The following is a 26,497-nucleotide window of genomic DNA, read 5'->3' on the forward strand; positions in this document are numbered from 1 at the left end:
TGACAATGTGTCTTCATTAACAGCGACCCAACGAAGATGGAGCTATGTGTCTTTGTGTACAGGACTGCACTGCACCCCAGTGGTCTTTTCAATACACAAGTTCCTCACACGCATGCTAAGCTGCACCCACACACAAGGAGGAGAAAGCACTTCATGGCACCACAACATCACTTCCAACTGGAATTCAGAAATTATGTCAATGCCACATGGGGACACTATGAATTTTCTTGAACTTTATGGTTTCTGCCATAGAGAGCAGGGGGGAATCCTAGAGTGTCATCACAATACAGCAACACTGGCCTGATGTCACAGCATCATTCAGTGCTATTTTGACATCTCTGCTCCCACAATGCTCCAGCCACAACTCAAAGCTGAGCTGGTAACCCAAATTGGCTGGACACAATAGCTGGTTAGGCACTAATTAGGGAAGGGATGATACCAAAACAAAACATGGCATGCCTAGATGGCCAAACCCAAGCATAAAGGCTACTAAGAAGATGTTCTAAGATATGCAAGTTGAATGAATGATGCTTCAAGCCCTAGAATGGTAGTTGAAACAGAAGCAAATGGGATTCCTCAAACTTCTATACAGGCACACTAGGAATCACAGTTGAACTTGACACCTGAATTGATACACACATTACACACATAGCCACATTACATACATAGCATCATGCTTGGAAACCAAATTTACAAGACTGGGGATAGTCAAGTGGGACAAACAGACATGATGGAGGGGAGGGTTTTGAAAAAGCTGGGTTTTGGTTGGGCCTAGACAAGGGTCCTAGACCTTTACATACTATTGACTGTACAAAAATCTGCAGATATAAAATTTTCTCCTCCCCAAATAGAATAAGAGATTGGATTTATACCCCGCCCTTCACTACCTAAAGGAGTCTCAGAGCAACTTACAATCTCCTTCCCTTCCTCTCCCCACAACAGACATGCTGTGAGGTAGGTGTGGCTGAGAACTCTGACAGAAACTGGTCTTGAGAGGAATAGTTCTGAGAGAGTTATGACTAACCCAAGGTCACTCCAGCATTTACATGTGGAGAGTTGGGAATCAAACCCAGTCCTCCCAGATAAGAGTCTGCACACTTAACCACTACACCAAACTGGCTCTCTAGCCATAAGAAGAGCCTATTTGGGGTTGGAGGAGCTGCACTAGTTCAGTAGTACCTTAGAGACCAACAACATTTGGGGAGGATATGAGTTTTTAGGAGTCAAGGCTCCCTTCATCAGATATTGTGATAGGTGGCAAGCCTTTAGGTTTATCTCACCTGTGTCTTTCTGCTCTCCTAGTTTGTCCAAGATGTTGAAGGAAATGTCAAGGTATTCTCTCTGGATGGCACTCACTGCAATCTTTCTCTGCTTCCTCTGCCTTGGCACAATTTGAATCTTAAATTCGGACTCTTCTGCTTCTTCTTCTGGTTTTTGTTCTGCACTTTGTTCAGTATCTGATTCCACATTGGCGTCGGGCTTATCACTTTCACTTTGGTTCTCAGAGTCCTCTGGGACCTTAATGAGGACAGTTTTCCCACTTGAACTGGGAAAAGGTCCACAAGGTTTATTTTCATCACCACAAAGGTCAAAGCTGTCATCAATGGACATCTCTGTAAGAGCAGAGGACTTCTGCAGCAAATCTCGCTTTTGCTTTAGCGTCAGCAACGGGCTGCCGCAAGTCACCTCACGAACTTCTGGCTTAGCTAACTCTTCAACATCTCTTTGACTGTCAAGAGCCACCAAGGGGGTTTCCTCTTGGGCAAATGACACAATAGGGCTTGATTCAGTAGGGGTTAGGTTTCTGGAGCAATCCTCAATGCTAAACTGCACCACAGGAGTTATGCTGAAGCTGAGCACAGAGATACTGGTGGGGCTTGAAGGAGTGGATGTGGTCATCTTGCTGGAGACACCAACAGTCACCTGATTTATGAAATCAGCTTCTTCTTCATCACTTTCCACTATCCTGAGAGGAGGGAGCAGTTCAAAGACCAAGGAGTCACTGTCTGAATTTGAAATAATGGATTGCTTTTCAGGCCCTGATGTTGAATCAGAGGACAGGTCTATAAGATCTAAATCCTCTTTTGGGGGAGAAGCTTTAACTGGGGAATCTACTTTCACTTCATATGGCTCCATGCAGTTCAACCTGACTTCTGGAATGATGGGTCTCCGCCTTGCTGGGATTTTGTCTGGGACAGCAGGGGGGGTTTCGTTCTCCCCTGTTTCTGCATCTTCAGTCTTAGTGGAGGAATTTTGCCGAGATCGTCCATTCTGCCTCGATGCACTATAAGCAGAAATGGCGGGTGGCTTCTCTAAGTCACAGCGGTCTATGCAAGACTTCCTGCGGTGTTCATCTAACGTAAACAACAGGGAGTCTGCATTTCCTATGTCAAGAGATTTTTGTTTTAGAGAGCGCAGTTTCTTTTTCTGAACGCTTTCCTCTCTCACACAGCGCAGAATGTTGTCTTGCAATACACCAGTTTCTCTATATTCAGCCAGTTCTATTTCACCTGGTCAAAACAGGAAAAAAGCATAGTACAATTTCATTCAGTACAAGGTTCCCCCCCCCCTCCGCCTTGCATTAATCACCATCTTGCAATCTCACCATTCAACACTACAGATGTTTGAGACACAAATACTTATTTTTAATTGCAAAATTACTTTTAAGGTTAAAGCTCCTCAGTGTACAAAACTGGCTCAAGACCAGCCTGATGTGAGATTTCCCAAGGCCAATTTCATGATGTGCAGACTTAGTGAACCAACAAAAGGGGAGTGACTGGGCTGGTAAATCATTGAGTCAAGCTCGTCATCTCTTCCAGGGGTGGTCTTAACCAATGCTCAGCAGGGGCAGTTGCCTGGAATCTGCTGCACTCCCTGCTGGGGGGCCAATGCAAACCCAACAGAGGGAGTCAGCTGGCTCAGCAGCAGTGACTGCTTGCCCCAGCCTCACCTAAGGGTAGGGCAGTTATTTTCCAGCAGAGGCAGTAGCTCCCCACCACTTCACACAGGATGAAGGCCACCTTCCTTGCTTGTACCCCAGAGGTAGGGTTCAACCTAGCAGGAGCCCTGGTGGGCATGACAGTGATTCTGGGGGCCCTTCTTGGACTTTTTCCCCAGGGCCCCAGAATCACTAAAACCACCCTTGGTTTACTGAAATCAGGTCATAAGATCAGCCTGAAAGCTCCCCATTCTGATCCAATTTCATACATTCAGGTTAACTCAAAATCCAATGCACAATATTTATACAACTATGAACTGCAAGCGTGCTTTTGAAAGGAACAGCCCCAGTTTAACTGTAGTCACAAGCAACTAGTCTCATGTAAAACTTTTGACCCAAGTATTGATCCCCATTTCCAAATAAAGGTGCATCTAACTAATTCAGTGAGGATCAGATGAGCACTGGAATGCAGTTGGCAATATATGTTAGGGGAGTGGGTTACATCTGTGCGCTTGTCTTGCTTCTAAGCCTTGCATATCGCACAGTCACACTTAAGTGCCATCTACCATATTTCACTGCACTTGCAGCAACTATGTTTAAAGCTGCATGATGCTTATCACAACACTCGTGTCAGTATGTCTTGTCATATATGTGGTATTTATCCCTATTTTATTCTGTTGTCCTATGTTCTCTAAGATTCACCAGCAACCTCTTGATCTTATTATTTCTAATTTTTCCAGCTCTCTGGAAAGAATCACCCAGTATTTATTGCTGAGAAATCTCCCAGTCGGACGGAATTAGTGGCTGAGTATTTGGCTACTGTACTGTGTGAGGGCTATTATATATCTAGGCAAATGCAATATTTGATCAGTTCTGTTTCTATGTATTATTTCTCCATGATATTGTTGTAATTACCTTCTCTCATTTTAGATCCTTTGTATTTTATTTATTTCTTACTATGCCATTAAAGGTTCTGAATCTGATATATGGCATTTATGCACACATTTAAATGTTTTTAGAAAAAACTAGCATGAAATTACATTTATAATATCTGTGATTTTAATGTGTCATACTTCTCTGAGCATTCATCTCCACTGGCTGGTATTTCACCACTTTGCTGCCTCCAATTCTTTTCAGTCTTGCAAAGAAAGTTTGAGACTCTTTATTGCCTGTTCCAGTGGGTGTGTCATGAATGTCCGATTCATCAAAGACGCTGTCTTCCTCTGCTGGAAAGGGGGGGGGGGGGGAAGCAGTGTTGTCTTTCAGCAAATGCACCATGTTACTTACAACAGACACTTTGCTTATTTAAGGATTTCAGTAAACCTGCACTGATCTTCTAAATACATTCAAGAGAGTTACTAAAAATGCCTCACAGGACTAGTACAGAAAGCATACACTATATCTGTGATCACACACACTAAATAACACACTTTCAATCCACTTTCCAACTGGATTTTGCCAGTTCAGACAGTAAATCCTAGTTGGCAAGTGCACTGGAAGTGGACTGAAAGTGCATTATTTAGTGTATGCGGTCGCAGCTCACCAGTGCAATCCTGTATGGGGTTACTCCATTCTAAGCCCACTAATTTGAATGGGTTTAGACTGGATTAACTCTGCACAAGATTATTGTGCATGTCTCCTACAACTGCATCATGAGGCACAAATCATTTTCTCTTTACTAACCACTTGTTTTAAATATTATCAGTATTTCCCGCCTTCCAGAGGCCTTGACTTGAATGGCCCATGCTGCCCCAGATCTCAGAAGCCAAGCAGGGTCAGCCCTGGAAAGTACTTGGGTGGGAGACCATCAAGGAAGCCCAGGGTTGCTAAGCAGAGGCAGGCCATGGCAGACCACCTCTGTTTATCACTGCCTTGAAAATTCTACAGTATCACCATGAATCAGCTGCAATCTGATGGCACTTTCCACCTTCCATGGAGCTCAAGGCACCATGCATTTTCTTAGATCCTAAGGATCCTAAAAGAAGACCCGTTCAGGGAATGGGGGTCTCTGCCTCCTCCTCTCTGCAGCAATTCTACCCAAAGCAATTCCTTAACCTCCCAAAACACTGAAGGCAAGGAAGTATAGGCTGGAGACCACCTCTTCCAGGCATGTAATAAGTTCTCTAATTGTATCTTCACATCATCCTTGTGAGGTACATTACAGTGAGAGAAAGAGCAGCTCTACCAAGTCACACAATGAGCTTCATGGCTAAATGGAAATTTCAGCTTGGGTTTTTCTTTGGTCTAAGGCCACCACTCAGTTCATGCCCCAAGCTGACTATTTTAGCAATGCAACAAAGAGTACTTGTAAGAGCCAAGGTGGGGTAGTGGCTGAAGTGCTGGACTAGGATCTGGGAAATCCAGGTTCCCCAGTCTGCAATGGAAGCTTGCTGGGTGACCTTGGGCTAGGCACAACCTCTCAGCCTAACCTACTTCACAGGGTTGCTATGAGGATCAAGCAGAGGAGAAGAGAACGATGTATGCCACTTTGGGTCCCCACTGGTTAGAAAGGCAGGGTATAAATAAAATAAGTAGTATTCAGAAGGTATCAGCTCACACTGCTCCTGCCAAAGTAGCCTAATTATGCTGGTTTGCAGTGGCTGAAAGTCTGCCCTCAAGGAAATAATCCTGCCATGCTTATCAAAAAATATAGCATAAATGCTGTGCATATGATTCTTTATGGGTATATCTATCAAGCATCGTTTATTTTTACCCCATCCTTCTTCTACAGGGCTCAGGGTGGTATATATAGTTCTCGCCTCCATTTATAGGCTGAGACAGAGTGCCTGGCACCCAAAATCACCCAGGGAGCCTTACAGTGTGGATATTTGAACCCAGGTCTTCCCAAGTCCAGCACACTAAACACTATACCACATTGGCTTTTACCACATGGGCATATTGCTTTTATTCATGAACAATCAGGCTCTCTCAGACACCAGCACCTTAAAATTAGTCAGAGGTAGCCATATTTCACTTCCACCAGTGTCAAGGCAAGCAACTCAGGAACAATACCAAGGAGTCCATGAGGGACCACGAGTTTCAGACCTTTTCAGAATGGAATGCAGAAGATCATAACTCCATCAAATTAACCCAGCATCCCAAACTGGGGACTACTACCAACCTACTACTGTCCTCCAAATCTAGAACTACTCCATCCAACTTGGATGCCATTGTTCCGACAGCAAATCATGTATCCACTCTGTTGATCAAGCACCAGTTCAGTTCAGATACTACAAAAACCCTATGTTAAAGTGGTCTCCATTTGCCTGGGGATGCACGAATTCAGCTGGTGACAGACATTCTTTCTTTCTTGAAATGAGCAATCATAAAGCTGGGCGCACCAAAGCAGAAAAGGTATTGATGCGGACAATGACAGATGAGACATGCCCCCCCCCCCCGATCTATTTTTAATTCTTTTCTTCTTTAGCCTCCCAGGACAGCCTCTCAGGCAAGCCTTCCTTAGATATTATTAAAAGTGACACTAGATTAGCTTGAAGGATCAAGTCAGGAAAGTTTGTGTCTTCCAAAACTCTTTGGGAAATCGTATAAATGCAGGCTTCAATTCAACTTCAGTTTGTAAAACAAACTGTGAATTGGAAGACTAATTCAGTGTTTAAATGATTGGGTTTTATGTATGTTGTATGGCCATTCCTAATCTTGATCCAACATTCTAGAATGCAAGCCTTTCCTGGTAGATGCCATCCAGAGATCTGGCAAATTTGCAGTCATATTTAGTATATATATTTAGTACCTTTTTCCTTCTCACTATATCTGCTAACGTTGCTGTTGTCGCTGTACAAAGGGCCTGTCGAGGCATGGGGCTTGCAGCTGTGATACTGCGCATTAAGCGTGTTTACAGTTATGTGGATGAGATGCAAAACAGTTTTGCTGATGTCGCAGTCCCTGTATGGATACTGTGCAAGAAAACATCAGAAACAAATTAATTACTGTTACCAAACTTTAAAAAACCCTAACCTGATCTCACTGGGTTTTCTACTTTGTGGCTATTTTCATCAATAGGATTCTGTAACTTTAAAACACAGCCTACAAAAAAACACTAATATCCCTCCCTATGCAAGCTCCTTCAGTCCTTTGGCTACCATGATGATTATGCAGATTTTTAAAGATCTCTGGGGGTTTTAAAGATCCCCTTTTAACAGATCAGGGCATTCTATTGCTCATCTGAATGTCAAAATTCTCCTATAGAAGAACGTCAAAAGGAGAAACCAACAGGAAATTGACCTAATCAGAATTCAACAAGAAGTTTAACACTATTTCTCAGCCACGACTTCATAAGGAGTGGACATTTATCACTCACCACAGGTTCTAATATCTCTGGGCATTCCACCCTTTACACATGGTCATTAGTTCTTCTATGCTCAGCTTTTCTATCTGCATATCACGTATCTACATATGATTCACTTGACCTCTGTTATGTTAATCCTACCTCATCTATCTACCAACAGTTAGGAATGGACTGATTACTGTTTCCAAACTGGCTTTTCATTGTAACATTTCCCCCTACTTCTCTGCAGTTTTGAGAATAAATACTTCTGTGTCGTATAAAGTGAGCTTGAACGATCACTGAGGGATGACATGCTAGAGGTTTACAAGATTACGTATGGGAAAGAGAAGGTAGAGAAAGAAGTACTTTTCTCCCTTTCTCACAATATAAGAACTAATTCAATGAAATTGCTGAGCAGTCGGATTAGAATGGATAAAAGGAAGTCCTTCTTTACCCAAAAAGTGATTAATACATGGAATTCATGACAGCTTATGCTGGAATAATTTTTGTTGTCTTTAGGGTGCCTGCAGTTTGATATTACAGATCTCTCAGGTATTATTACTCTATTTTTTTAATGGTGATAACACCCAGCATTAATAAGTACTTGCACATGAGCGCTTGCACATACACAGGAAGCTGCTCTATACTGAATCAAACCATGGCTCCATCAAGGTCTGTATTGTCTGCCAGGCTAGTAGCAGTTCTCCTGGGCCTCCAGCAGAGGTCTTGCACACAACCTACTGCCTTGAACCTGGGACCTTCTGCATGCAAAGCAGAGACTCTTCCGCTGAGCCACAGCCCCTCTCGCTTACCTTGTAAAGGATGACCAGCAATGCCTTGAGCCACATCTGCCGAATATGAGGCTTAAGGGGCCAGAGGGAGCAGCGGGGAGGCTGCTGGAAGTAGTGCCTCAGCTGTGGGCATGTGCAGTACTTGAGCACCTGAGCCACCAAGGGGAGGAGGTGCTTGCCAAGGTTGATGTTGTAGTCCATCACCTGACAGGAATATTAACAAAAGAATCAAGGTTTTGAGCATCAGCACGGGCCAAGTTAACTTTAGGAAATGTTTGGCAGCTGTTTAAGAAATGACTGCAAGCTTTTATCAGTCCCACACATTCTGGCTAGAAAGGTAGCCCCCACTGGGTTTACTGTACATGCAAAGGATTTGGCTGCAATGTTTACAGATCAGTGGGGAGCAAGTTTAATCAATGAGTATTCCTGGAATAATTTGCTTTTATCCAAGGCTTTTTGAGTAGGAAAAGCCCAGCAGGAACTCATTTGCATATTAGGCCACACCCCCTGACATCACCATTGTTTCGCACAGGACTTTTCTGGTAGAAGCCCAGCAGGAACTCATTTGCATATTAGGCTACACCCCCTGGCACCACCATTGTTTCACACAGGGCTTTTCTGGTAGAAGCCCAGCAGGAACTCATTTGCATATTAGGCCACACCCTCTGACATCACCATTGTTTCACACGGGCTCTTTTTTGAAGAGAGTCCAACAGGAACTCATTTGCATATTAGGTTGCACCCCCTGGTGCCAAGCCAGTCAGAACTGTGTTCCTGTGCATTCCTGCTCAAAAAAAGCCCTGCTTTTATCCATAGTACACTGAAGACTTCCACTGTGGTTAGCAGTAACAATGCAAAGTATGATAAACCATTTGAAGGAGAGATCTAGAAAAGCAAGATGATTAGTGATAAGATTACAGAAAGTAGTGTTCTCATAAATCATCTAGGATATTTCAAGAGAGACTGGCTGTTGTTTTTGTTAGCTGCTTGCCCGATGTTGGAACAAGGAATGCTTTCACGTGGACTCTGTCACTCTGATGACTTTATCACTTCAAAATTTTCCTTGGGCAAAATCTTCCAAAGCTCATTGCTCATGCTGCCATGAGAAAATATGAATCCATGCCTCCCGTGATCAGTGTGTGCCATTTCATGAGCTGAAACCGAGAATATGGGCCTGCAGACACATGTGCCACGATGTGAACATTCTGTATACATGCAGGGCAGGGCGGCTGCCAACTCTTCATCAGTGTATGGGGTGTTTTGCTGGACTAAAGGATGAACACAGTCCCTATTCCAAAAAGTTTATAGTCTGAAGATGAATGGGAAAGAAAAGCAGCAAGAGGGATGAAAGAGGAAGAAGCTCTAAGAAAGAGTAGGTTAGCATTAGATTCCGGAATGCAATGGTGGCATGATTTGCAACCACCAGATAAGGGAGTCTTACCAACATTGTCAATAGGAGCTATTGCATACTGGAAGACGCAGTGTAAAACGGGTGCATGAATGGTTCATGATTTTCCAGGTTTCTTCCAGTGTAATGTGCAAAGCGGAAACCTGCTCAGTTTACTAAAGGCAAAAGGTATAAGATCCCCCTTTATAAACTTATACCAGAAATGGGAAAAAAATTAGGAATACAAGCTGCTCCCATATCCACTCTGTTCTTTTTAAAACACACACAGCCATCCTTAACTATATATGGGAATTGGAGTCTTTGGGAACATAGAAAATGCCACAGATGTTTGCTCTGATTGGCTGCCAAAGACAGTCCTCTCAATGGACCAATTAAAATTGGCACAGAACATTAAACGCTGCTTGGATCTACTGACAGTAGATGAGCAATGACAGCAACCCAGGCATGCCATTCATTATTTCCTTGCTTTCTTGGTGCTCTTTCCTAATTCCCTCTCCATTGCCTTGCACTGTAATCAAGTAGAGTAAAAAGGTAAAGGTAGCCCCCTGTGCAAGCACCAGTCATTTCTGACTCTGGGGAGACATTGCTTTCACAACGTTTTCACGGCAGACTTTTTACAGGGTGGTTTGCCATTGCCTTCCCCAGTCATCTACACTTCCCCCCAGCAAGCTGGGTACTCATTTTACCGACCTTGGAAGGATGGAAGGCTGAGTCAACCTGGAGCCTGCTACCTGAACCAGCTTCCACTGGGATCGAACTCAGTACTGCAGCTTTACCACTCTGCACCACAGGGCTCTTAATCAAGTAGAGTACAAATGACTAAAAACAAAGCCTTTATTTGTTTGAAATCTATATCTCACTTTTCATCTTTTCTCCTCTGTGTGTTGTTCACAGAGTCTTATAAAAATCACTTTGGCTGAGGTCAATGGTTGCATTGAGCCCACCTTAAGCTTCAAATGGGGACAAATGCAGCTTTGCACAAATCCTATCTTCTCTGGGGGTGTTTTTAACCAATGAGCAACAGGGAGACATTGGGAGCCCCCCAATACCCATGGTCTGCCCCTTTCAGAAGGAGGTGGTTAAAGAAGAAGAGCAGGCTCTTGCTGCTGCTTGTACCCTGCCTGTCTGGAGGTTTGGGCAGCTGGCTTATGGTAGTACTGCTGATTCCTGCCCACCATGCATGATCTGGGGATGGGGCATGAAAGTGCATGGTTTCTGAGGGCCTATCCTGGACTTTCGCCCAGAGTCCCAGAATCACTAGTGCCACCCTTGCTGTCCTGCACCATTTTTTCTGATGTAGAACCCAGGGAAGGAAAAGCTCTCAGCCAACTGAAGGTGTGGTAGCCTGGTTTCCCAAGTAGCCTGGTTGTTAGTCCACACCTGTTGAGGACTAACACTGCACAGCCTTACCAAAATCTATTCTAATCAAAGGCTGCTACAATTAGTTCTTCACAGAAGAGCTGTAATACCACCATCTGCTGGGCTATTCTACAAATGTTGTTCAGCATATTAAATATTACAAATTCCTGCCGTTTGAAGATGCCCTTTCAAAAGAGGTAGCAATAGCTTTACATAAGAAAGGAATGCCAAATCTTCAAGGAGTCACTCCAGCATGAAACTGCTGAATTACAATTCAATCAAGAAATGCAAACACAACTTTCTGATAGCTTTAGAAGGACTTGATGTGCCTTCGTCATTCCTTGACAAAACTAGACAGATGGTCAATACCTGTACTTCTAAAAAGCACACAATTGTATCTCATACTGTGTTCCCTGCATCTCATGGTTCTTTGACCCTGCTGTTTACATTCTTTTTCTTGATAACCTCAAATAAGCCTGCCTAGTCAGTGCCCACCTAAGTGCAAGGTGGACACTAGTCCACAAAAGCTTATGCTAGAAAATAAAACTTTTTAGTCTTTAGACTAAAGATGGCTGCTCCTCTGGATCTACTGGCGGTTTTTTTTTTGGGGGGGGGGGGGGCCAGGTGTCCTTAAAGTGAACACTTAAAATGCAAAAGGCTGATTGACTGAAGAGAGTTACACCCTTCTAAGCCCCCTGACTTCAGCAGCTTTAGAAGAGTATAACTCTGCTTAGACTGGCACTGCCAATCTCTGGCTACATCTTTAGTTCCTCTCATGCATGCCAACACCCACCCATGGGTGTTCCACCTTACCCCACCTGCAGCTCTGCACTTGTGGGTGTGACATCTAATGGCTTCCATGTGAAACCAACTGGATATCACAAAACTAATGTTCTGAAGTGTTATCAATTAATAAAGCACCTATGAATTAAATGGGAATTAATTTAATAAAATTAGCCCTGTGGCGCAGGGTGGTAAGCTGCAGTACTGCAGTCCATGCACTGCTCACAATCTGAGTTCGATCCCAGTGAAAGCTGGGTTCAGGTAGCCAGCTCAAGGTTGACTCAGCCTTCCATCCTTCCAAGGTTGGAAATGAGTACCCAGCTTGCTGGGGGTAGAGTGTAGATGACTGGGGGAAGGCAATGGCAAACTACCCCATAAAAAGTCTGCCAAGAAAATGTCATAATGTGACTTCACCCCATGTGTCATGCCATGGTGCTTGCACAGGGGACTATCTTTACCTTTAATTTAATAATGCCCAAGAAATCCTTTACCTTTAATTTAATAAAATTAACCATGACAAATTCAAAATGTCCAGGGCATCCCTCTTTGGTAACACTAGTGAGGAAAAGTAAATATACATTTTGTTTCGTGTACAGTGAGTGCTCTTTTCCCAGCAAGTTCTGGATGTTCACACACACAAGTTCTTCAAGTGATGATCCAACGATCATTTGAATGAAAAGCCTGTCAGTGGAATCACATCCCAGTTTCAACAGCAGCAGGGACTGCGTATGGAAGATACTCCAACTGGAGATACCTGGGTCATAAGCTGGGACCTTCTGCACATCCTCTGTCATTCAGCCATGACCCTTCAATACTGCATCAATAATTCTGAAAACACTGAAGTGTTGTTCCTTGGCTGCGCTCAGAAACAAACTGTTCCAAGTGCAATCAAGGGAAAAGAAACTCAATGTAAGAAGCTGACCAGATAAATCAAAATGTTGAGGGAAAAAATCATGACTAGCGACAGCTGAGGAAGGTAATTGTGTCAATCTGTAATTGTCACATTTTGTTCATTTTTATTGTATGTGGTATGGCTTTTCAATGTCTTCTATTGTATAAATTACAGCTTTTGGATACCTTTGGGGGGTTTTGCAAGAAGTATGTTGCATATTGATGATTTATTGATAGCTGTATTGTTGCACAATAGAGGTTTTATTGTTATACTGTTTTTGAAGTAATTTTATTTATTTTATAGATTCGGATTATATTTTCACTACAGATTTATACACATATTCAGAAAGGGGGGGGTTTCCCCCCCTCCTCAATCTTTTGACTTACCTGCATTCAGAACCAGTTCTTTGTTTCATTTACTCCCTTCGCTCCACTCTCCACATGTGGCTGGAAAACTAAAAACTTTCTAGTTCTATCTAACTGCAGTCTGCCATGGCATCCAAATCTGACAAGAAACAGTGTCTGTCTCTTTTTGCTACTAACTAGGATTCTTAACCAGTATTAAAGCATGATTTAGAAGCATGGTCTGTAGGTAAGAAATCAAATTACCATTTGTTATTTTGCCTGGATTCAGATGACATTGAGAAAATGGCAGTTTGGTAGAACCAGGAAGTTGTCCCGCTATGGACAAGGATATATGGTTGCCAGCCCCCAGGTGGGAGTGGGGGATCCCCCAATTTCATGGGATCCTGACCATGCCAGCCACCTGGCAAGCAGGGGGAAGCCCTACCCCAAACAGCCAGGACCTAGCATGATGTCCCCAATGTGATGGTGTCATATGGAATTGATGTCATCACACTGTGGATACTGCATGGCAACATTCTGGTATCCATAAAGTTTTGCCCAAAGTACTAGAACATCACTGCACAACGTCCCCAACATGATGGCGCCACTCCTACATGATGTCCTAACATCAGGGACGGTGAGCGCAGTCCTGCAATCCCAGAAAGCCCTCTCTACCCACTGCTGGCAAGACACAAGAACCTGACAACCCTACAAGGAAAAAAGGAAGCAGTGTGCAAGCTGAGGGAACTTGTTGGTCTACTCTTGTCATGAACAAGTCAGGTGGTGTCTGTATGCAGCCAAACATGTGGCCACTGAAATGCGCAGAGTATAGCAGTTAAGGGATTTTTCCACGCCCATTATTTATGTTGCTTGTGTGCCTGCATCAGGGTTTTTTTTCCTTTGCCATATGTGTTTTACTCCCTCTAGTGGTTACTTTGATCTTTCATCACTGTTTCTCCATTTTTTTAAAAGAAGAATATATTGGATTTATATCCCACCCTATACTCTGAATCTCAGAGTCTCAGAACAGTCACAATCTCCTTTACCCCCCCCCCCCAACAGACACCCTGTGAGGTAGGTAGGGCTGAGAGGGCTCTCACAGCAGCTGCCCTTTGAAGGACAACTCATATGAGAGCTATGGCTGACCCAAGGCATTCCAGCAGCTGCAAATGGAGGAGTGAGGAATCAAACCCCATTCTCCCAGATAAGAGGCCGCGCACTTAACCCCTACACCAAACTGGCTCTCAAAAAAAGTGGAGAAACTATGATGAAAGACTGAAGTGACCACTTGAGAGAGTATAACAGGTGCAGAAAAGAGAAAAAAAGATGCAGTATGGGCACATAACCAACAAAATAACTTGTGAGGGGGGGAAACAAGTTTAGGTGTATAATTCACCACAAGCTGGTTCTACTCTGCCTTCATTCATTTCAATGCGTTCTGCATTGAAGAGTTCCTCTTCTCAAGCTGCCCAAACTTATACTGTTAGAAACATTTTATTTTCCAAATAAGAAATAATCATTCTGAGATAAAAAATTGGAGTTCTGGGGTTTTGCCACCAAGATTGTAGCCACAGGAAACAGCCAACAACATGTGTCGTCCAATACGGGATAATCTGATTGCTTACACCAGGGATGGCTAAAACTTGTTTAACATAAGGAAAGGAAAGGTCCCCTGTGCAAGCACCAGTCGCTTCCAACTCTGGGGTGAGCCATATAGAATACATGCTGGATACATGTCAGATATTTGAGAGCTGAAAGATATGAACTTCAGATTTTTGAGGGAAGGAAGGAAGGAAGGAAGGAAGGAAGGAAGGAAGGAAGGAAGGAAGGAAGGAAGGAAGGAAGGAAGGAAGGAAGGAAGGAAGGAAGGAAGGAAGGAAGGAAGGAAGGAAGGAAGGAAGGAAGGAAGGAAGATAAATGAGGGGAGGGGAAAGGAGGAAGAAGTGAAAAGAAAGCAACTTTAACTTTAAATGCATTCTCTAAGCCACCAGTTGGCTTGGCTTGGTGACTTAAAGAGACGCCTTCTTCAAGCAGGCCAATGGAGGGGGGGGGCTTCAAGAGCCACACATGTGTGAAAGAGCCACATGTGGCTCCTGAGCTGCAGTCTGGTCATCCCTGGCTTACACCAAATGGAAGCTAAATGTCATGCCTTACAGAGAATAAAGCCAACTTACTTGAGCAATCCCTGCGATAAAGGCATTAAAGCATGTTGAAACACGCATTTTTTGAGGAGCGATCATGAAGCAACCTTCCTGTTGATCGTAGGCTAGCAAGACATATAGGTGGCGCTTGACCGTGTTGAAAGCTTTTGCACTGCTGATATCTGACTCTGCGCTGCTCTCATCTTTTGCCATAAATTTCATCAGCACAGTAATGAGTTGATGGACAGTCTGATGGTCAATGCCGGCATCCTCTGGGAGAAGATCCTTTATGGTATTATCATTTTCTGGTGAAGGTTGCCCTGTTAGCGCATAAAAAAGCAATTGTAGTTCATAAACCAAAATGACACCTGGGAGGAAAGTCCAACCCCTTAGAAGGATGCACAGCTTTAGGTAACAATGTTTTTTTAAAAAATGTTCTGAGCTTGCATATGTGCGCCTATGTGAATGAGTGAAGCCCCAGTTTTTCAAAATGGCCACCACGGATACCTGCCCAGGGACTAGTTGATCTAACATATAACCTTAATGAAGATGTAAAATTGCCTGCATAGCACTTCATCTGCTCAAGTCCAAAAAAGGGATTTCTGTGAATGTACGCTCATGCATTTGAAAAGATCATTTGGTGTTTATACAGTTCTGCACATATTGCTAAGGGGGAAATAAAACATGGTGCTGAAATGGAAGGGACATTTCCTTTCTGTGATGTTGTGTGATTGTGCACGGGAATAACGAGATCTCTGCTGATCCATGATAATGCTGGTCAGTCTGGAAGACTTTCTGCGGTGTCAGGAAAGTTAGGGATAAGGACTAGAGTCTGACGGCTGCAGGATGGGAGCCAGATGTTGCTGTCTGGTCACGCACTTTAAATCCAGGTGGGAAGAGTCACCACTGAGGATCAAAGTGCCCATCTGACCTAAAACCCACAATGATCCCCATTTGTTCCCAAAATTTCTGAATAACCTCCAAAGATTTGTAAATTATTTGGGAGGGGCTGTATGACCACCATTGAGAATCACTGTATTAGTTAAACTAGATATTACAAAAGAAATGTGTTGCTTTTCAGAAATGGTGCCGTTCACATATAAAGCAGGTTTCTTGCTATGGACACACAGAACAGGGACACTGAGCCCTTCTGTTGGCCAAATGTTACCTTCCCTCACTATATTTTTCCAAAGTAGGAGTCAAGTGCACCTTTAAAACCAACAAAGTTTTATTCAGAATGTAAGCTGAATAAAACTTTGTTGGTCTTAAAGGTACACTTGGCTCCAACTTTGTTCTACTGCTTCAGACTAACACGGCTGCCCACTTGAATCTATCTATATTTTCCCAAGTATTTTGCTTCCTTTCTTCCTCACGCCCAAGATTGATGCTAATAAAGAGAAAATGCCTGGAAAAACTGAATGTGGGAAGCTAAGACACAAGAAGTTGGAATGTTTAGCAAAGGAAATGAGGGTGGGAAATATATTGATCAATTTCTTACTAGCAATGCTGTGCCCCCCCCCAGCTTCTGTTTGTCCCCCTGCGCCAGTGATTGCTTTCCCACCAATTGCTCCATGTGTGCATTTTGATGCGCGACTCCCTCCAGTTCCCCTCGTGGCTTTGTGATGCTGTCTTTTAAGGATTAAGAAACTGCGAGGGGAACTGGAGGGAGCTGTACGTCAAAATGTCCCCATGGACCAACTGGTGGGAAATCAATCACTTGTGCTGGGGGAAACAGAAGCCTGGGGGCAGAGCAACGCTAGTGAGAAACTGGTCATCGTGTGGGATCCCTCTACTGTTAAAGCATACCATTCCTTACCCACAGTCTTCTGTGTTACCTATGAATATGAATGAAAGATGGCCCCATGCCACCTAGTTCAACCCATTTAGGAATGGGAAATGCAAGGCTGAGAACCAGTGTGGTGTAGTAGTTGAGATGGATTGAATTTAGTACTAAGCCAATAAAGGTCTATGAAGATGATTAAGCTCGGTCACAAATGTGAACAAAATATTTCCTAATGTTCCCAGTCACTTTCAACACTCTTCAGATAGGCCCACAGATCTTATACTGCCAACTTTCCAAACACACTATAAGATTGAATTAGTCATGCCAGTTAGGGTACTTGAAAGAATACCACATGTTCCAAAGGGTTCTAAAAATAGTTTTTATTCAACAGTTTTATCCTTGAAACCTGAAATCCAATCAACGACTTTTGGTCAAAATGAACATATTGTACTAAAAGTTCATAAAAGCTATCAGAGTTTGCCATGCGAAATATATTTGTGTTCTAGGGAAACAAAATCTGACTCTTACCCTTTATAAATAAGATTAGCGGATGAAAAGGATAAATGTCAGCAAAGAATGTAATGCCATTATTGTACTGTGTAAATATTAATTAAACTATTTGCTGCATAATTAAGCTGCAGCCTTCAGAGGCTCCTGTTGATTACACTGTATCAAAAAGGAGCAGTACCATGAATTTTAATTACTGTTAAAGACTACTCTAATATGGTCTTTGATTATTCCAGTAAGCCTTTGATCCAAAAGCGAGAACCTAACAGCAAACAATCATAAGAGGAAGGCTACTTGTAACCTAATTTCAGCTGAATTAGTCTGCTTCAGTGTTCTCTAAATACTTTCCTGCCACCCTTTAAATCCATGAAACATGCCCTTTACATTTGTTCTGGACTTCCCCCACACTGGGAACTGGTCAAAGAGTTGTGGAAACCTGTGGAATAAAACGCAACAGAAAAGTATCTTCCAGGGTGAACTGCCTGTCACTCCGTATGCATGACTTGATGAATGTGGAAAGGGAAACTGCGATTTTCCATCTCCTGTGGTAATTAGATTAGGCTTGGGAGGGCAAGCGCTATATTGGTTTAGCACTCCTTACATGGTAGTTAAGCAGACTAAGTGCATCGTGGCATGAGCAGACACTTCTGACTTCAACCATGCATGAATTAAATGTTTATGGAGATAGAATGAAAGGCTTCGGATTGATGGCAGGATAAGCTGCTCATAGCTCTGGTTGTTTGTGAATTCAGCAAAATGAAAAACTACATCACAGTGACACTGTCTGTGCCAACAATGGCCCCCTTGTTGAGAAACTTTCCCTTATCAGACAGCTGTGCGACTTAGAAATAATCAGTGCAATCCTAAGGACTGGGAGTAAGCCCCATTTAACAGGCTGTAGTAGAATTCAGAGTAGACCTCTCTTTAGGATTGCTCTCAATGTTTATTAACACTCTTGAGCAGAGGGTTTTTTTCTGGAAATAGAAGGTGCTGGAATTCTCAAAAGGGAAATGAATGAGAACCACGCAGGTGCCTCTCATGAACTTTTAAACTTTTTCTGAGAATTTTGTTTCCATGAAGAGGTTCTGGAACTCTGTTCCACTGCATTCCCCCAGGAAAAAAAAGCCTTGCTCGTGAGTATCAAAGCCTTGGAGCAAAGCTATGGGCTGGGGGTTATAACTGACTACAAGCAGGAGTTAGGAGCTGGAAAATCACAAGTTTAACAGTATAATCCTAAACAGAGTTACCCTCTTGTAAACCCACTGACTTCAGTGGATTTAAAACACTCAGGGGCTTCAGACATCTCCCCCATCCTCTCCTTCTAGATACAGTGGCAGCCAGGGGGAAAGATTAAATTACGCATCATAACTGTGTCTCTGTTAGTTCCAGATAAGGTTACCAACCACCAGGTGGGGCTTAAAGATCTCCTGGAACTACAACAGATCTCCAGACTTCAGAGGTGAGTCCCCCTGAAAGAAACAGCAGCTTCAGAGAGTGGATTCTGAGATGTACCAAGAGTGATCAATCTCTGCTGAGCTCCTGCCGTTCCCTAAACTTCATCCTCAAAACCTCCTAGAATTTCCTTCAAATCTCCAAGAATTTCCCAAGCTGGACTTGGCAACCCTAGTTTCTAGGCCATTAGGAACCTATTTGCTAAGGCAAAGGGTTGTGCCTCATTCTCTTAAATTGTGCCTCATTCAGTAAAAATTTGCCTTCAGGATACACTGGACATCATAGAAACTCTTTAGCAAAGGTCTGAGTAAAGTGCCTAGCTGTTGATATAACTCACAGGATGCATTCCTTAAACCAGGAGTGTCAAACATGTGGCCTGGGGACCAAATCAGACCCTCAGAAGGCTATCAGGCCCCCAAGCAACTGGCAGCCATCTGCTTCTGTCTCCCTCTCTTGCTTCTTTCTGCATCACAGCTTGCTTTGCTGAGCTTGCTCAGTCACACAGGAGCTACAGAGCAAAGCCTCTATTTTCTCCACTGGCTAAGCTCCTCCCTTGCGGAGCAGAGTTACTGATCCAAGCCTCTCTTCCTTTTATTGGCTGAGGCTCCTCCCCCTCCTGATCCACTGGGGAAGGAAGGAAAAAGCCAGAGCTTCCTTTGCCCAGTTCCCTGGATCACAGGAGAGAGATACAAAGAAAGCACCTTTAAGATCAATGAGTGCTAATGTTTTAAGCATGTTTTGTTTTAAGCTTTTAAACAATCTTTGTGTTTGTCTGTGTCCTTTATAAAGTTTATATCTCTGCTACCTGGCATTACATTTTATGACACTCTTGCCTCGGCCTGACAAGGTCTCATTTATGTCAGATCCAGCCTTCAGATCCGGCCCTCCTAATAAATGAGTTTGACACGCCCACCTTAAACATATGCTTTAGGCATCCAGTCACTCACTTTTTCTGGGAAGTTGTTATTCATATCAATTTTGTATTTAAATGTTCACTGAATTTTGAGAAGCTTATGTGGTTTTACTAACCTATGGTCAAAGTAAATGGACCCACCATGCCCTATTACAACTAAAAGACTCGTATTAAAACATTACAAAGATAAAATATCTGAATGTATGTTATAGAGACAACTGCATATGGATTTATTTTTTAGATATTTAGAAACCATTTACAGACATTTATGTATAAATCTGCTGCTACTGTTAAGAGTTTTGTCTCTATGAGTTGTGTATGTATGTGTGTGTGTGTGTGTGTGCATATCCCCTCCTTTATAACTTTATTTAGTCTCCAGATTTTAAGGTTTTTTCCCTTGTTCTTTTTTCAGTTTTTTTAGAGAAAGAATATAATTTGAAATAAAAGGAACCATGGGAAATGTACTTCTACATTTTTCATTATTCCTCCATATGGAAGATAAAGCCACACATGCTGCTGCATCCAGCTAACAATGGGAAAGGGTAGTGGGAGGTGGTGAGGTAGCAGTTGGGGGAGATAGGACATAGAACCTCATGGGGACCCCATTCTACAGGCGATCCAATTCAGGTCCCAGATTACATTGCTGGACATTTATAGGAAGTTCAGTGACATAATCAGATTCCCTTACACTGTTTCTGATGCCAAATGGAAGTGGGGATCACCTACCCATCATTAATTAATTCCCATTTTATCGATACTTTAATGGGGATGTTTTCTACAGAAAAGCGTAACGGAAAGATTTTAAATAAACAACAAATTAAAATTGTAACCAGCTTGTACACCTCAACACAAAAATGAAAACTTTACCTGGTGTTTGTTCTGGAGTTCCACCAAGTGCTGGAGCAGACTGTTCATGTCTGGTGAGTCTTGCAGCTAACAGGAAAAAAGAAATGTCCAGTTAATATGACCTCAGTGACAGCTTCTGTACTCCTCTGGTACCCCTAGGTATTACATATCACTTCTGCCCACCCTCAGTACAGTAGTGATGTTAGTGCTATAACTAAGGCGGCCAAGTCTCCCGCTTCAGCGTGTGACTTCCCTTCCAGCTCTGCCTGCTGCCACTCAGTTGTGAAGCAGGGAGGGAATGCTGGGGGAAATGGGGAACAATTAGTGCCACCCCAATGCAATGACATCACTTCTGGGTCATGTCTGAAGTGACATCACGATGTTGCTGACCAATTCCCTCCTTGGTAAGTCTTCCACAGCTACTGTAGCTGTACATAGAAAGTCTGTTTATATGACCAATTATCTATGTGCATTATAACAAGCCAAAGGTGAATAATTTCATCCATGCATATTTCACAGCAGGGTGAAAAGCAATATAGCTGTACAGCGGGGCAATCACATGATATCCTTACTTTACTATTGGGTTGTTGGATGCTTCTAGTGTCCTGGGCCCACTGATGGACCTCCTGATGGCACCTGGGTTTTTTGGCCACTGTGTGACACAGTGTTGGACTGGATGGGCCACTGGCCTGATCCAACATGGCTTCTCTTATGTTCTTAATTGTGTTATGTATTAATTGTATATTTATTATTATTACTGCTTTTAATACTATATACTAGATGGTATTTTACTTTGTTGTAAGTCACTCCAAGGCTCACTTTTCAAGGGCATGGTGGGGACAGACAGACAGATATGTCTGACATTCAGTCATAAGCACTGATTGGCCAAACTCTTCAGGAAGTCAGCTTGACCACCTTTCAGGCTGGTGCACACATAATCTCCCCTCACATGCCATGAAAAAGCTCTTTACAGCTCTTTTAAGGCAGTATGAAAGCTTCAGATGGCACAAATGCACCTACTCATTTACTAATTAGAGCTTGGAGGTTGGAGGAAAGTCCTATGAGGAAAGGTTGAAGAAGCTGAATATGTTTAGCCTGGAGAGGAAACAACTGAGAGATGATATGATCACCACCTTCAAGTACTTGAAGGGCTTTCATATAGAGGTAGGTGCAGAATTGCTTTCTGTTGCCCCAAAAGGTCAGACCAGAACCAACAGGTTGAAATTAAATCAGAAGTGTTTCTAGCTATACATTAGGAAGAACTTCCTGACAGAGCAGTTCTTCAGTGGAAGAAGCTTCCCGAGGAGGTGGTGGGCTCTCCTTTGGAGGTTTTCAAACAGAGAATAGGTGGCCATCTGACAGCAATGCTGATTCTGTGAACTTAGGTAGATCATGAGAAGGAGGGCAGGAAGAAATCTGGAGGTTTTTTGCCATCTTCTGGGCATGGAGCAGGGCTCACTGGGGGTGTGGATGGAGGTATTTGTGAATTTCCTGCATTCTGCAGGGGGTTGTACTAGATGACCCTGGAGGTACTTTCGGGCTCCATGATTTTATGATTCTGTGATCATATCACATCTTCAGTGGCTGCATGCTTGCTTCCTGGTCAAATTCAAGACGCTAATTCTAATCTATCCATTCCACTAGCGGTGACAGTTTCCTATGGCAGAAGGAATCTTTGTTTGATGCATTGGGTAATGGCTCTTTCCACCAGAAAAAAGTATATCTGTGAGCAGACTCCTAACCTAAATAACTGTCTGAATAACATTTATATCCACCTGAAACTAAAATCTGTGATAGAGAGACACATAATGTATAACTTTATTTCACAAAGAAAGTTTGAAACTCTTTAAATGGCAGGGGAAAGGTGAAGAAATACTCAACGGATCTTGGTGGTTAAGGTTTCCGGAAGAGAAAGCGCTCTCTTGGATTCCATGGGACCCTTCACACTGTCTCTCAAGGAGCGTACACTCTTCTGCCGATTCCGGGCAAAACGAGCCCTCTTGATCTTCCACATGGCTGTATCACTCAGATTGGCAACATTTGTCCGGACAGCCGTAATAGCTTTTCAAACATGATTCAATAAGTCAGATTTCATTTCACATATTATATTTGTTCAAGTGAAATCACATACTTACATATGAAACTACTAGACATCAGGCTTTTTATAATCATTATAAATTGCACAAACACACTTAATTGAATAATCATGTGTTGGATCCTACAGAAGTGCAATCAGAAAGAGGTCATGGAGGCAAGTCTTCCCACATTCTCCTTTCCCCTTATTCTCCCCACTCCAATCCTTTGATGATGGTTGAGAACTCGTCATCAACAAAAGACACTGCATGATGCTATGGTACCTTCACCCAGTTACTTTAAATAAAATAAACAAGAATTATGTTCCATTATGCAAGAAGAAATATGGTATGAATGCAGATTTTCTCCATTGCTGGTGGAACTGCATGAAAATACAGTCTTATTGACAAGGTTATACAACAGATAAAAATATCACAGGGTATAGTATAAATCCTTTGCCAGAAAATTTATTATTGAACAGAGGTGTAGATCCTAACCTAAATAACCAAGAGGCTGAGTTAATAACAATCTACAGCCAGAATAACTTTAGCCGCAAAATGCCAATTTTGCCACTCACCACCGACATTAGAGCGATGTTATGACAAAACTTGGGAACATTTTGTTATGTATAAACTAGCCAATAATATCTCAAATTCATCATATGAAAATAAAGTGATAGCAACATGGTATCCTCTTCTGAATTATACAGCGGAGCATGATATTGTTCCAACAAACCCATATTATAAAACTTTAATATATTTCTAGACATATTAAGGTTCTTAACATTGTAATGTATAAGTAATAACTATCTGGTAATATTGTATTACGCTATTTTAGAAGGTCAAATAAAAATTCTTTTAAAAAAAGACACTACAGCACATGGGGAGCTGAAGTGAGGAGCGTAAATTAGGCAAAATTCCTTCTCCCTCTATCCACTGGTGGAGGAGGTCTGGTAGAATAAGCTTTCTAAGAGGGAGATGTGAACAATTTTGCCCTCTGCTGTATTGATAAGAAGTGTCCCCCAACCCTCTGGCTAAGGTGGCATGAGGATAAAAATGTGGCTCCAAAATTGGTTTCCTCCTGCCATAATGTAGAAGTCAGCCCCAAAAGTATTTCTAATGCTCAGCTCCACTCCTTCAGTACATAAATATGCATAGATTCTGAAGCACACTTTATGCAGCATCAGGTGCTACTGGAATTGCTCCCCACCAATGAGAGAGAGAGTTTGGTAGGCTCCTCCTTCTAGACTATAAATTGAGGTTAAATTCTTCTCTTTCTGCAAAGCCAGTGTAATGAGAGCCAGTGTTGTGGCTTCCAACATGGTGCACATGGCACCCACCAAGTGCTTTTAGATAGAGGGTGGGACCAGCCGTAGCCCCTGTCCATCAGGGCTTCTGATTGGCTATGCAGGTTAAAATAACATTGTTCTGGTGGTAGGTGCCACTTGGTTTTCTTGTCTATCTCACTCCTCTTCCACGGTGTATTTTTTAAAAAAAGATTACTCCTTGGGCTTTGTGTGTGTGTGTCCCCGCCTCCCATGGTGGCCATTTTGTGGTTGAGCCCACCACCCTGTGCCATAATTCCAAAGGCGCAAAAAGGTTGAGGATCTCCGAGTTAGAGCACTGGATCAGGATGTGGAACGACCAGGTGCTCTGCCCTGAAAGTTCCAGTGGTGGCTTTGAGACAGCCCAACCCACCTCATAGGGTTGTTGTGAAATAAATGATCTTTAACTCCAGCAAAGAAAATAACATCTAAGTGCAGACATTTAGCTTTAGCTGTTTTTTTTTTAAATATGCCACCAAATAATGCTTACTTGTTGGGAAGGGAAATTCTTTGTTGCAATCCAGGTGAAGCTGTGCCTCAAGCGAAAGCGTCTCAAACCGGTTCACAAAGAATTCCCAGCTCAAAGCTGGAATGTCTTGCTTGAGAAAATGAAGCAGCAAAAGCTTACTAAGAATTGTAGGCCTGTCCTTCACTACTGTATCAAACTGGAAATCCAAGCAAAGGCACAGGCCCTGGAGGGAGAAGGAATAAAAGGCAGGTGTAACACTACAATGGCAATTATTTCTTCCAATAAAATGTATTGTTCAATGTCACCAAAGATCTCGAGAGATTTCACAAACTGGACCAGCCACTGACAAAATAACTAACTATGTATGCTCTGGCAGCTATGAAAAAGCAGCAAAACAATGGTAAATTACATTGCCATTGACTACATGACAGACAATTGGCTTTTCCACATTGATCCTATTTTAGGCCACACTCTGATGTCATAACAACCTACTGGTCATGATGGGCACAAACATAGCTTGTTTGCTGTTTGCCCATTCTCTCCTTCTTCCTCCCTCCTTTTGCCCCTCATGAGCAGAGCACAAGTGAAAGCCTGGAAAAGATTTGAGAAGCCTCAATCAAGCTCCAATCTGCCATGCCGTCCAAATGCAGGCACTTGGGCAAATTGAACTCTCTTTCCTACAAACCATTATTTCACCAAGATTTAGAATCCTGGTTTGTGGAGAAGCAGCAACCTTTCAGGTTGCTCACGTAGCTGCTTTCAGACCCCACAGCACTCCACACAAAAGGGAAAGAAACATGCAGACATGGCAAATAGGCTGTGCTTGAGTCCATCACAAACAGAAGTTTGTTATCCTGATATATGACCTTAGTTACAATCACAGAATCAAAGAGTTGGAAGGGACCTCCTAGGTCATCTATTCCAACCCCCTGCATAAAGCAGAAACTTAAATATCTTCCCCAGTTTGTTTTACGTTTAATAGTGTGTGGCCCACAGTGAAACAAAAAACCTGACCCTTCATTGAGGTCTAATCTTACTTCCACCCAGATGGGAATTAAAGCACTTCTATTAGGCCAAGGAGAATGAGGCTTTTTAAAACATGGCATTATCAAATTTGGAACCCTTCAAATATTCTGAATCAGATAAGCATGAGGACAGTTTAGGGCAACAGAATGAATTTTAAGAGCAAAGGCTTATTTGAAAAAAAGGAGCTGTGGATAGTTTGTGCCTCACCTACATACATGCAACCTTGTGAGGTCTGTTGGGAAGTGATATAATATTATCATGAGCCACAATTCCAACTGTTCCCAATTGGAACCAATACAAACCACACCTGTAAGTGCAGATGAACTGTCCTAACACTGTTCCATTACAGGCAACAACAAAAAAAAGCCTACAGTCTGCATCATTCAGGTGGGTAGCCATGTTGGTCTGAAGCAGCACAACAACATAATTGAATAAAACTTTGCTGGTCTTAAAGATGCCACTGGTCCTTTTAAACAGACTTTTAGGGTATTTCTGTACTCTTTAACTGAAAATGGCTGGGAAATATTCTGGTTTTGCTCATGATAATACTTATTTCAGGCACATGGCATCCTAGAAAATATCTCCTTTTGTGATACACTTCAATGCCAATGGTCCTAATGTGGGAAATACCCAAGAGTCCTATTGCTACATTAACCTACCTGCAAAGCCGGTCTTTTGATGGTGTCTAACAATAGTCCTGCCCTGGTGGCAACTGCAGGGTTGACATCTTCCACAGCAGTCAGGAAGCAGCAAAAGGCATGTGCCAGGGAGTATTTCAGCAAGTGGTTTTTGGTCACCGAGTGAATATCCAGAAAGCGACACATCACAGCTACTTTCTCCACTGGTTGCAAAGACCAAGATTTTTAGTTTTAAAAAACTGCTTTAATTCAGACAATAGTGCACAGTTAAGCTCTGCAACATCACACCTATGAAAGAGGATCTAAAAGTCTGAATTTTCCCTTTGTTCACCTTTGGATTAACATTACATTCAGGATTATAACCAGTGTCAGTCATTGTTTTATAGAATTGCAGTTCAAAGCAGATGCAAGGCCAGCTAAACGTTCCATAAGGTTAATAATGTTAATCTTAATGACAAATGGAGACTATACAGACAAGAACATTAAAAGGTAAAGTCCTGGGGTTTGGGTAGTAATCCACAAGTA

At 42.7% G+C, this 26,497-nt stretch overlaps 1 protein-coding gene across 5 annotated transcripts in view; it reads right to left on the reverse strand.

Moving 5' to 3' along the window:
* UNC79 (unc-79 homolog, NALCN channel complex subunit) overlaps window positions 1–26,497 on the reverse strand; it is a 160,987-nt gene that overhangs the window by 65,074 nt on the left and 69,416 nt on the right. For all 5 annotated transcript variants that reach the window (XM_060261829.1, XM_060261828.1, XM_060261827.1 and 2 more), the window contains 9 exons: window positions 25,994–26,175; window positions 24,330–24,531; window positions 22,324–22,503; window positions 20,464–20,529; window positions 14,975–15,261; window positions 8,036–8,218; window positions 6,690–6,852; window positions 4,012–4,164; window positions 1,281–2,510 (listed from right to left, as the gene is read on the reverse strand). In XM_060261829.1, the coding sequence (XP_060117812.1) occupies window positions 1,281–2,510; window positions 4,012–4,164; window positions 6,690–6,852; window positions 8,036–8,218; window positions 14,975–15,261; window positions 20,464–20,529; window positions 22,324–22,503; window positions 24,330–24,531; window positions 25,994–26,175 (2,646 nt within the window). The remainder of the gene's footprint in view (window positions 1–1,280; window positions 2,511–4,011; window positions 4,165–6,689; window positions 6,853–8,035; window positions 8,219–14,974; window positions 15,262–20,463; window positions 20,530–22,323; window positions 22,504–24,329; window positions 24,532–25,993; window positions 26,176–26,497) is intronic.

Source organism: Heteronotia binoei, chromosome 21, assembly GCF_032191835.1.
Source record: "Heteronotia binoei isolate CCM8104 ecotype False Entrance Well chromosome 21, APGP_CSIRO_Hbin_v1, whole genome shotgun sequence".
NCBI classification, from domain to species: Eukaryota; Metazoa; Chordata; class Lepidosauria; order Squamata; family Gekkonidae; genus Heteronotia; species Heteronotia binoei.